We start from the raw sequence: 12,492 nt of genomic DNA on the forward strand, positions 1-12,492 counted from the left end.
TTGAAGCAATTTAACTATCAATATTTATTAAAGGACATGTTGAAGTTCTCCACCTCAGCTGTTTTTCACAAGTATTCAGTTTATTCTATCTTGCGCGATTGGCCAATTTGTGCCCCACATGTTATTTTTAAGTAAAACCCACGAAGAAACAGATCAGATACAAAGTGTGACTTACTGACATAGAAAAATAAAATTGTAGTTGCAAGCCTAGATGTGTTTTTCCCCTTTATTGTTACTATTCTCCCATGTGGGTGGAGGGCTGTCAGCGGTGTAATATTTCACTCTACAGCCAAGAGCTTCTTTAAAAATTTAGCAAGGACGAGGTTAAGATGATAAGAACTTCTTTGCTTTTTTAAATTGAAAAATCAAAAACGGACATACGAAAGAAACCAAAATACATACATTTAAAAAAATACTACAGAATGGTAAAATTCTTCACGGGAAAAGAGCAGAAGCGCTGCGCTTGCACTGAAATCTTGATGGACTTGCATTGTGAGAAAAGTATTTCAGGAGAGAGGGGGCGGTAATAAGTTCTGTAGGCCTGAGGAGTAGGGAAAATTACTGAAAATGAGGATAGGCGTTTTGGTGGATAGTGGGGGGGGGGGGGGGGGAGGGGGCAGTGGTTTCTTTACGGGTAGGATAGTGGTAAGAAGAGGAAAGGGATGGGGATGCGTGGAGAGGGATATGGAGAGAGGAGCTCCTGCTGTGGCGTGGGAAAGGGTGAAGATTTAAACTTGGTATCGGGGAGGATCGCATTGTCTGGAATTGGGAGTTGGCTGAATGTGCGATGGGATAGGATGTGGAATGCGTGTAGCTGAAGAGCCCGTGGGAGCTGTATGCAAAGGCGCGGCAGCATAGCGGGGTTGGTGATCAGAGGAGACACAATGGCGTTATAGGAATCTAGATTGCGGATAGTATAGGAAATGAAGAGGGTTTCGAAGTGCGTGAGGAGGGGTGAGGATGTGATGAAGTGGAAGAGATTCCATGTGAGGAAGGATAAGCGTATGTGGAAAGCGAGACGGTGTGCATGGCGTTCTGGGATGTGAAAGAACGTTGGTGGGCCCGGAAGTGTTGAAACGTGCGGGTGTCAGAATTAAAACCATAAGCATGCTGTGTCCAGTAGTAACTAATGCCACGTTATAGGACACTATAGGTTGTTGGTTACCAATTCTTCACGGCGAAACAGTCATAGCTAAGATACAGCAATCTGAATCAGTGTCTCCATAGGTTGATACAGGAGTCAGTGAGTCAGAGACGTAATGTAGTAGCGAATATTAAAAGGTCGAAGACGAAAAAAATTCTACAGTGAACAGTATGCCAAGGTTCAAATGCGTATGGAGAGTGCCGTGAAATGCAGGAAGAGGAGGCGAGGCTCTATTACATCATTATAGATACATATGTGGATACATAACTATATATGTCACTGAAGATAGCTTACATTCAGAATCAGAATAGTTACTGTAAAAGTGGTGCAAAAAATACAAAAGTAAAAATATATTAAGGTATTGGTAAAAGTTGTTTTCTATATTAAAATAAAGATATGTGGAAAAGAAAAATATAATCAGTTTACAATTTTCGGATCAAGGATCTAACATCATCTTACGTAAAGCTGATCAGCTACTAGCAGCTAATATTGCTAATGCTGCATCAAGTAAAGAGTATATGTATCAGCCCAAAATGTGTGGTTCTTTTTCATACGTTCCCAGACCATGCTACGAGAATTTTTATACAATATACATTTTACTGTTGTGTCTATACCCAGTCACTTATTTTTTTCTGTATTAAGCTGCCTCTGTTCATATTTTAAATATTGACAACAATATATTTTAGGTCGTTATACATTGGTGTCCAAAATTAAAGCAAAAAATAGAAATTCTGCAAGATTGCTTTTATTTTGTCACAAAAAGTATAAACCGATGACAGTAAACCAAAAACAATCTAATGAATACAGAACGCAAACAGATGCAACAAACGTAAAGATAGACCAAATTGTACTTCGTTTTTTCCAACTTAACGAATTTGCACATTCATTCCGACAACTGATTATTGGGTTCACTATGGGGTGTGACCACCCCTGGGACCAATACAGGCCTGACAATGACGGAGCATGCTGTGAATGATGTCATCAAACTCATGTTGAGGCAGTAACGCGCATTATTCCTGCAGAGATGCTCGCAGGCTTTGAGAATGGTGGTGGATGCTGACGTGATGCAACCCCTCTCCCTAGTACATCCCAGACGTGCTCTATGAGGTTCAAATCGGGAGAGCGAGCAGGCCATGGCATGAGTGCAATATCTTCCAAGAAAACATCAACCACCCGTGCTCTATGAGGTCGAGCATAATCAGCCATTAGTGCGACGTCTGGGCCCACAGCACCTCGTAACAACCGTAAATGAGGTCAAAAAATCTCGTGACGATACCTAACAGCAGTTAAACCTTGCCGAGTCACCCGTAAAATTTCATGAAGACGGGTTCGTGTGGTAAACATAATCCCTTCCCACACCATTAGGGATCCTCCTCGATCTCGGTCTCTTTCCACAATGTTTGCCTGTGTTCCAAGATCCCTCTAGATACGAATTCATTGAGGATCACTCTCCAGAATTAATCGGGACCCATCCGTGAAAACAACATTGGCTCAGTGTTCGAGCGTCAGGGGTGGCATGCTGATGACTCCACTCTAGACGTTCCCTGCTGTCGAGACGTGTCAAAGGTACACATACAGGAGGCCTCTCCACCAGTAAGGAGCACCGCGCCGAAGCCTTCTGCACACGGTTTTGTCTCGATACAACACGTCCAGTGGATGCTGCGAGCTCACATGCCAGTTTCCATGCAATACTAAGGCGGTGATGTGCCCTTGTAGCCAAGTAACGGTCCTCTCTTTCGAAGTTACACGTGGTCGGCCCTACCCTGTTCTTCGGGATGCAGTTTCGGTATCTATAATCTTTCGCCACATGCGAGAAACAACAGAGTGATTCACATTAAGCCAGCGGGCCAAATTAGTTTGCGAGTGTCCTGCTTTCCTTCTTTCTATGGCTCTCCACCGTATAGAGTCTGGTAGGTATCTTCTCTGTGCCATACTGCACCGTCTGTGACTGCGCGCACAGCTATCTTGGGGCTACCCGGCGAACACTACCTCGCTTCATAGGTTCCCTGACGTCACCGTTGGCATAGTTATCTGTTGATCGAAATGCAGAACACGACCGTACGGACATCTGATTGACAGTCAGTATGATTATATCGTGGCTTAGACACAGGACGGGGAAACAGTGGTTTGCTGCTTTAATTTTGGACACTAGTGTATGATATATGATATGCGATATTAGCGGCTACTAGTCAACCCCCTTCCCCTCTCGACCCCCCACCCCCCCTCTCGTCTTTAAAGCCTTTAGATCCATGATGCTAAATTTCGAAATGATTATTTTATATCTTTTCACACGTCTTTCTTTCGCTGTAACAAATAACTTTTGTCACTTTCTTAATGTATCTTTATGTTGGTGTTTTGTTACTTGAAAATTTTCATGTGTCATCCGGCGAGCCAAGTATTACAATAGCTATTGTGACTGATGAATGTCGCTTTATATCTAAAATAAACATTATTGATCACGTATATGTAGTTATGTAGTCACGGGCTACGTTTCTAATCGTGTGGCTCAGTTGTATTTCTAGTTATTTTACGCCCATAAGGTGACATACATCCTTCCCCCAATTTCCTGAATTTCGCCGCATTTTGCAGGATCATTTGATTTCTTGCCACATTGTTCGTCATAGACTCTTTTCTTAGCACGTTACGTCTCACGTGTCGATCTGTGGACATAGTGATTGAAAGTGCTGTATGTTAGTTGTTACTGTTTTATGCGTGGACGGAAGTGACAGCTGGCGTTCAAATGGCTCTGAGCAGTACGGGACTTCACATTTGAGGTGATCAGTGTCCTAGAACTTAGAACTACGTAAACATGACTAACTTAAGAACGCCACACACATCCATGCCCGAGGCAGGATTCGAACCTGAAACCGTAGCAGCAGCGCGGTTCCGGACTGAAGCGACTAGAACTGCTCGGTCACAGCGGCCGGCTTACAGCTGGCGTCAACCAATGACAGCGAGGATATTATTCGCTATGACGACGCTTATTACTGCACACAGCATGCTTTCTGGTTTTCTTCTGACGCCCGCCGTTATATGCTCGCTTTCTGATCGACTATTTCTGTTCGTCAATAAGCCAAATGTGTACTTCTATCTTTTTTGATAGACCGCTCTTGAAAATGGTCGAAATTGGCCGATCGTGCAAGATAAAATAAAGTGAATACTTGTGAAAAACAGCCAAGGTGAAAAACTTCAAAATGTCCTTTAATAAATATATGGTTACGATACCAACATGAAGAAAACACTAATATTTACTTTTTAACTAGGTGGATAGAGTAGTTTCTTAGGTATTAATTTCATAAAATCACCCAAGTACGTAAGTCTAGATTTCAGTGGCGGATGCATGAAGTCTAATCCACGATTCGGAAGTTCCGGTTTAGATGATAGTCCAATTTTTCAAATTCTAATGAAATTCTTAACATGATACAATGTTAACAATTTCAGAACGTTTTTATTTAAAGTACTGTGAAATAACGAACTAATACCTGGGAACTCATGTCTGTTTGTTTAGAAACAACACAAACGCTTCGCGACAACTTAAGCTGACACAAAAAATTCGAAGTGACGACGACCATTCCCAATGCATGCCTTATAATACAGTGCATTAATTTTATCCGATTCAGCTTCTAGAGTAAAATTGTGCTACAGCTACTTCATATAGGCTCACAGGTAAATATTCGCTGTCGATACGTGCGAAGCTACCGTGTATCGTACTGGGAGAGTGCACCAGGATTAGGATCCCAGAACATAAGCAGTATCGGCTGATAGTCACTTTCGACCACTGATACCTGCTGTCACCTGGAATATTTATTCCTTAACTTTGGTTCCTTTTTTCGAAACATTCGAGCAAGTAACTTGTAGCATCTGTATAACTTAGTCTCTGAAGGCGTGGGACATCCTGTACAAGTTGCTGAACTAGTTTAAGGACTACATTTTCGATCAGTTTAACCAGGAATAATTTCCCTTTGTCTACGATTTCTGGAACTTAGAGGTGGACATTGCTTCCTGAGTTTACGCGTTTTCTACTACTACGTTCGGCGCTGCACCTTTATTTTATCTAAATGAAACGTAGAACATTTTTCAACTTATTTTACCTTCTATGACTGTAACGTCACTTTGGTCTCTAGTTGGTGGAGACCTAACTTTATTATAAAACAGTTCAAATGGCTCTGACCACTATGGGACTTAACATCGGAGGTCATCAGTCCCCAAGAAGGTAGAACTCACCTAAGGACATCACATACACCCATGCCCGAGGCAGGATTCGAACCTGCGATCGTAGCGGTCGCGCGGTTCCACACTGAAGCGCCTAGAACCGCTCGGCCACATCGACCGGCCACTTTACGGACAATGTAAAGCCAGTAATAAGCAATATATTGAACAGCCGGAATATAATCAATAAATCTTCATCGCTGTTGGGGAAAGGCAGTTGGTCACGAGGTACTTTTCCCGCATTTTTAGTTTATTAATTAAAAGTAATTATATTAAATCTGTCTAAGATATGCTGTACCCATTCATAGGAGAACTTGCGTTCAGTGAAACACTGAACGGTTATTTTCAACAAGATGGTGTAACCGCGCATACAGCTCGCGTTTCAATGTCACTGCTTGCTGATGTTTTTGGTGATCGCATAATTTCACAGGGAATTTCGCGTCTACGATTGCCTGACCTGACACCTCCTGACTTTCTTCTGGAGTGCAGCGAAAGCAACTGTATATAAAAACCGTCCATAATCCATCGATGAACTGAAAACTGCAATATCCACTTTCACTGCTTCTGTTGCAGAAGAAATGTTACAGCCTGTGTTTGGAAACATGATTAGACGAATTGAATTGTGTATTCAGCAACAGAGGGGACACTTGCAACATTTAATGTGAAAATTTGCAAGTAAAAATGAATATTCAATAAATTAATAACTTGTATTTCACTGAGTTTCTTTTCAGTGTATTCATTCCGGCATACGGCACGCGCGGCTAGCAATCATACGGCACTGCGGAAAGACTTTTTCAACACCCCGCGGCGTATAGTTAATGGAATATACAGTTCTAGACATACGCTTTATCATCAGCAGTGGAAATAGTGCAGAATACAATGCAATCCGTTTCCTTCTACGAGTAACGCTATGAACAAGATAATGACAAAAATGGTTCAAATGGCTCTGAGCACTATGGGACTCAACTGCTGGGGTCATTAGTCCCCTAGAACTTAGAACTAGTTAAACCTAACTAACCTAAGGACATCACAAACATCCATGCCCGAGGCAGGATTCGAACCTGCGACCGTAGCGGTCTTGCGATTCCAGACTGCAGCGCCTTTAACCGCACGGCCACTTCGGCCGGCGATAATGACACGTAGACATTACGAACACTATGGTGACTCTGACAATATGCATTTATGCATATTCAATCGAAGTGCCTGGATTTCAGTTTTTTCTTATTTTTCTGGGAGGACACTATCTCGTTATTAATGCCTTTGGACCGAACAAAAATTTAGACTAGAAGGTTATGGGCGGAAACAGACTTTAGAATGTCAGACCTCAATGGTAATAGGCCTATAAGATTTTTCAATGTTGTGAGAAGTATTCCTACGGAATGCGCCAAACATAAACTTATTACTGTTATGACAAATTCATAGCTTCCCTATCACAAACTATGAGCTTTCAATTTAAACTAACCCTCGCACTACGATTTAGAAAGGAAGTTTTGTGAACTTCAGTACGTCCTCCACTGATTCATTGACTGAATCATAGTTGAATGCAATTAATCAGGCTGAACATTTTCCCGTTACAGTATATTTTCCACATTATTACTGAATTACGGTGATCTACCAATGATATCAAATGATAGTATAGCTTGAGAAACTTACCTTTACTACACTGTAGTTTCCCGGCAAGATTCTGGAAAGAAATAAATGAACATTGGTGTTAAAGGTTCCTTAGGAAGTTATTTTTAAGAAAGCGAGGGTACGTAGAAGGCAAAACTGAAACGAGTTCACTGTGTCATAGAGTTCCTACTAGTAACGCTATAAAGTAGATACAGTTACGAGTCTGAAACGGGTAAGACATTTCTTTCGTCGATGAAAAAAAAATTGTGGGATGCGACTTACTCACCTTGGACTTTGAACAGACTACGTCCATCGCAGAGCCCCTTAGCCTGTTGATATTGCAGTGACACTGTATTAAGCTGCTCTGGCCACTGACTGTATGTAGTCCTATCAATAAAACCACAAGGAGTAGCTCAATCATGGAGCCAACAGGCGAGATTGAAACCACGAACATTGCAGCCTGTGAAGCAGAAACAATAAAGCAAGTCTCATAGAAGACTTTATCAAACATATATTCACTGTAACTATTACGGTATAAAATTTGCAAAATTATTTCGAACTTTTCGAAAGCATGTATGAACAAGAAACGTTATACAATTTCTTCTCGTTTCCACCAGTCGGCGGTTGTCATTGGTTACATCTACCATGGTTCTCGATTAACCGATATCAGCTGTTTGTTTATAATCACGAAATAATTTATCTACGAAGGGAATTTTACTGCGTGTATTGCGCGGGTGATAGACATAACGGCGTACTTGATCATAGACTTGCTTCGTGGGGAAGGAATTGATTAATCGAAACACTTTTAAGCGTAAAGTTACAATTGATGATGTGGCTGTTTCGCATTTTCATAGTGGCGGTCTACTTCATCGATTCCTTGTAACTTTATAAATTACCTCTTTAGCGGTATTCCAGTAAAGGGAAGGGTGAGGGTACATGATGAGGGAATGGTTAGGAGACCGGGATAAAAGAGAAGAGTTCTACGTTTCTCTAACGTAGGAACTCGGCAATCCCAAGCTGTTTCCAATAGAACGCACAATAAGTAGCTTTGTTGCATAGAAAGAACCCGCCTAAAAGACTGAGTTAATAACAATACCGACGTATCACACGTTTGCTCCTCAAACTCCTTTCGGAGAGCAGGTGTTTCGTCTAACAAATTTTCTCTGTCGTGTTACCCTTCATTATGCTGTACACTGCAAACCGACGATGACGGTCAACGGCGACAAAAAGGCTAATTACGTCGTCGTTAAACAACTGCCTTAATTCAGGAACTCTCACGACATCACTAGAGCTGGGGAAGCGATACGGTTCCTGAAAGATTGCAATAAATTTTAATTTAAACCTATCAAACGAATATTTCATTCCATATGATTAAATGGTGAACTGAATCATGGAAACCTAGCGACCTTGATACAACGTAATATGAGGCATTTAAATACTGAGTACCACACTTGTATCCTGGGCGACTTTTATCCTCTTCTTAGAGACCAATAACGTGATTTGCTATATCAGGGTATTACTGATTTCTTCCTTTAACTTTGCCTTGTAAAGGCGAGAGGTACACAATAATTGATTAATGGATCAAATAGCTGGGAGATAACGACTCGGCGGGAGAGAGCGGTCGTGGTGGTGGTTGTGGTAGTGTTGGTGAAGAGGTAATGGCTGTTAAGGCGTGGAAATCGGGATATTATGCTACTGTGTGTTCTACGCGTCCTATGCCATCAAAGTAGCGAACCTCTTCCACCGCTCCAGTTAAGGAAAAAACAAATAAAACTTACTTTGGGCTATATTGTACACCCTGAAGATAGTATTGTGTACTTTTTTTAAGTAAAAAAATTATACCCAGAGGACACTACAAGGTATCGAAGGAGTGCGAGGGCAGATGGTGGGAGCTTTGAATACCACGATTTTCAACTTGAAATTTCAAAAACAGCTTTGAAACTGATGTTATTGTCTAGTGTAGTTGAGATGGGTTGTTTGGGGGAAGAGACCAAACTGCCAGGTCATCGGTCTCATCGGATTAGGGAAGGACGGGGAAGGAAATCGGCCGTGCCCTTTCAAAGAAACCATCTCGGCATTTGCCTGGGGAGATTTAGGGAAATCACGGAAAACCTAAATCAGGATGGCCGGACGCGGGATTGAACCGTCGTCCTCCAGAATGCGAGTCCAGTATGCTAACCACTGCGCCACCTCACTCTGTCTAGCGTAGTACATAGGTATATTTAAAAAAAGTAGTTTTTAATAAAATAATGGCACTTTTTAGTAAAAGCCAATATTTTCGACAACAACGTTGTTACAAGAACCTGCGCCAATCGAAATTCAAAAATATCGCGAAAATCCTACGTACTACAGTGAAATAAACGCCAGCTCACAAGTTTAGAAAAGGTATAACGTAATCGAATGTATATTTCATGAGTAATAGCTCCCGCCAACTTAAAAGTGTTATTTTGAAAACAAGCTTTTAAAGTTTCAACTTCTGTTTTTCAGTGTTGAATTTGAACAAACATTCAGTTGGTAATGCGAGCACCGATAAATTGTCCCTTTTTTCGCCGATATCGAAACACTCTCACTTTGACGAAATTATATCGGTTAACTGGCTTCCACTTACCGATCGAAGTGTTTTTTGCACGATTGGGAGTACTTTTCGAACATTTCCATCCGTACAACCGTATAAATGCGTTTCTTTTTCAATCTTCAACTACTCACGTTTTACTCGTACTTTGTATATAAAACGATCGAAATGATATATTTAGCAGACGCGAGGTAAGCACGTGCTTTCAGACTGTTTACCATAAACGAATCATGCTACGAAGAGGACTGCTGTTCAGAAGAGTAGTTCAGTTGATACTAATGCCCTCTCTAATAGTATCCGATAACTGGACGCCTATTCCTCAGATAACTGTTGTAGTAATACATCGGTAGCATTCGAGCACTCGGATGCGCTAGATCCACATGCAGTAAATCACGGTTTTAACATATTATATCTAAGGAACATCGTAAGCCAATGAAAACCTAGGCTCAAAAATAATTTCGACCCGGTTCTACTCCCTTCCATCGATATACTTGCTACGCGGGAGAAACTATTTAAATTACTTAAACATAGTATCTGTCCTCGTGAAATCCTTTTCAGTACGATAAAAATACGTCCGTCGTTTCTTACGTACCTTGGTTGTGCTCGCCGCTGGAGTTTAATGCTGCTGTGCCGTTGTCAAGGAGCGGTGGTCTAGGCCGCGAGGCCCATAGTACGTTTGGAAGAAATTCCAGCTGCCTGGAGACTCCCGTTACACACCCGGCCTGCACACTGAGCACGTCTCGTAACTGTCTTCAACGACCTGTCCGTCCGGACTGCTCTTCAGCAAACAGCAATTAGGGCTCGTCGTCAGCGCCTTCCGCCTGAATGATATCACGCAGACTCACTGCCCTCTACCCAACAGATTACTGCGCAAGCAGAAACTGCAATTAGAATGCAACATATAAAATGAATTTTCTTACAGTTGGGGGGAAGTTAACCAAACTTTGAGACTTCGCCAGTAGGTTGCATTCTTAGCGCTTGAACAATGATTCCTGAAAAATTAAGAAATAGCCCAGGCCGCAAATCAGTACCTCATTCTGAGTTTTATTCACTTTTCTTTAGCCTTTGGCACAGCAAATTATGTATGCTTACATTCAAATACACACAACAAATTAAGTACAAAAGTGGAAATAATAAAAATAAAAGGATATAGACCACAGAAGTCGCAAACAGTTATATAACTTCGTGTAAAGTATTTGATCACCGTTTTGGTCACAATGATGACGTAAGACGGCTGATCAGAGTAGGCCCGTAAAGGGAATGCTGCTGTAATGTGGAAGATGGTTTCTCGGTAGGCACCGGATTGGTAAGTTAGTGAAGTTGCTTTTGCCCATTTTTCTGTGGTCTGTTCATATCCTGTTGTGAATGATCCATATTTTCTGGGGAAAATAGATGCCTGGGTGTTTTCTGTGATACAGGAATGCCGTAAAGACGCACTGCAGTTTCCGAATATTTTTTCCGTGGTGCGGTAAAATTGTTGCCAATTACACTGAAGAGCCAAAGCAACTGGTAAACTTGCCTAACATCGTGTAGGGATTCCGCGAGCGCGCGGAAGAGCCAGCACATCGCAAGGCATCACAGATATGCCCAATAATGTTCATGTCTGGGGTGTTTGGTGGCAAGTGGAAGTGTTTAAACGCAAAAGAGTGTTCCTGGAGCCACACTGTAGTATTTCTGGAAGTGTGTGGTGTCGCATTGTCCTGCTGTAATTGCCCAAGTCCGTAGGAATGCACAACGGACATGAATGGATCCAGGTGATCAAACAGGATGCTTACGTACATGTCACCTGTCAGAGTTGTATTTAGACGTATGAGGGGTCCCATATCACTCCAACTGCACACGTTCCACGCCATTACAGAGCCTCCACCAGCTTGAACAGTCCTCTCCTGATATGCAGGGTCCATGGGTTCATGAGGTTGTCTCCATACCAGTACACGTCCATCCGCTCGATACAATTTGAAACGAGACTCGCCCGACTAGGCAACATGTTTCCAGTCATTAAGAGCCCATTGTCGGTATTGACGGGCCCAGGAGAAGCGTAAAGCTTTGCCTCGTGCAGTCATCAAGGGAACATGAGTGGACTTCGATTCCGACAGCCCATATCGATGATGTTTCGTTGAGTGGTTCCCACATTGACGTTGATGGCCCAGCATTGAAATCTGCAGCAATTTGTGGAAGGATTGCACCTCTGTTACATTGAAAGATTCTCTTCAGTCGTCTTGCAGGTTCTTTTTCCAGCCACAGCAATGTCGAGATTCGATGTTTTACCGGATTCCTGATATTGACGGTACACTCGTGAAATGGTCGAACGAGAAAGTCACGGAGATTCTGTGTCCCATCGCTCGTTCGCCGACTGTAACTGCAAGTACAAACTCACTTAAATGTTGACAACCGGCCATTGTAGTGATAGTAACCGATCTAAAACTGCGCCAGACACTTGTTGTCTTACACAGGCGTTGCCGAACGCAGAGCAGTATTCTGCCTGTTTACATGTCTCTGTATGCCTACACCAGTTTCTTTAGCGCATCGTTGCATTTTTCTAGACCTTCAGTTTGCAGGGGCTCTTGGGCGCTGCCTGTTCCCACACCTTCAAACAGATGGAGATTTGGGAGCGTAGGATAACTTCGTAGTTACATGTATGACGAGAACATGGTCCCGTTTTACATGGGTCGGATGAAGTGAACGAGTGAAGTGTGCCGGTAAAAAAGCTGTTCCGTATGTTATATGCAATGTCGCTTCTTTGCGTGGGTACTATTGAGCTACACTGGTGCACTGTAGTGTCTAGCAGTATACGGAAGTCTCAGAACTGCAATTCGGAGAGTAGGGGCCAAGGATACACATTTGGAATTACAACTAGCAGAAGACAGTTCGATGTTTCGTGACTGCCTTCGTCAGATATGACCTAACCTTGAAATTCTGTCCAGTGTCAAAGGAGATACGATGGTGGTTCACTTTG

General features: G+C 42.3%; 1 protein-coding gene across 1 annotated transcript in view; it reads right to left on the bottom strand.

Moving 5' to 3' along the window:
* The window catches only part of LOC126456378 (macrophage mannose receptor 1-like), a 61,668-nt gene extending 51,436 nt beyond the window's left edge, over window positions 1–10,232 (bottom strand). The window contains exons 1-3 of the mRNA XM_050092131.1: window positions 10,129–10,232; window positions 7,251–7,424; window positions 7,007–7,037 (exon numbers count right to left, since the gene is read on the bottom strand). Coding sequence (XP_049948088.1) covers window positions 7,007–7,037; window positions 7,251–7,418 — 199 coding nt within the window. The 5' untranslated portion in view covers window positions 7,419–7,424; window positions 10,129–10,232. The remainder of the gene's footprint in view (window positions 1–7,006; window positions 7,038–7,250; window positions 7,425–10,128) is intronic.
* Window positions 10,233–12,492: the final 2,260 nt, after the last annotated feature.

Source organism: Schistocerca serialis, chromosome 2 (genome assembly GCF_023864345.2).
Source record: "Schistocerca serialis cubense isolate TAMUIC-IGC-003099 chromosome 2, iqSchSeri2.2, whole genome shotgun sequence".
Classification (NCBI taxonomy): Eukaryota; Metazoa; Arthropoda; class Insecta; order Orthoptera; family Acrididae; genus Schistocerca; species Schistocerca serialis.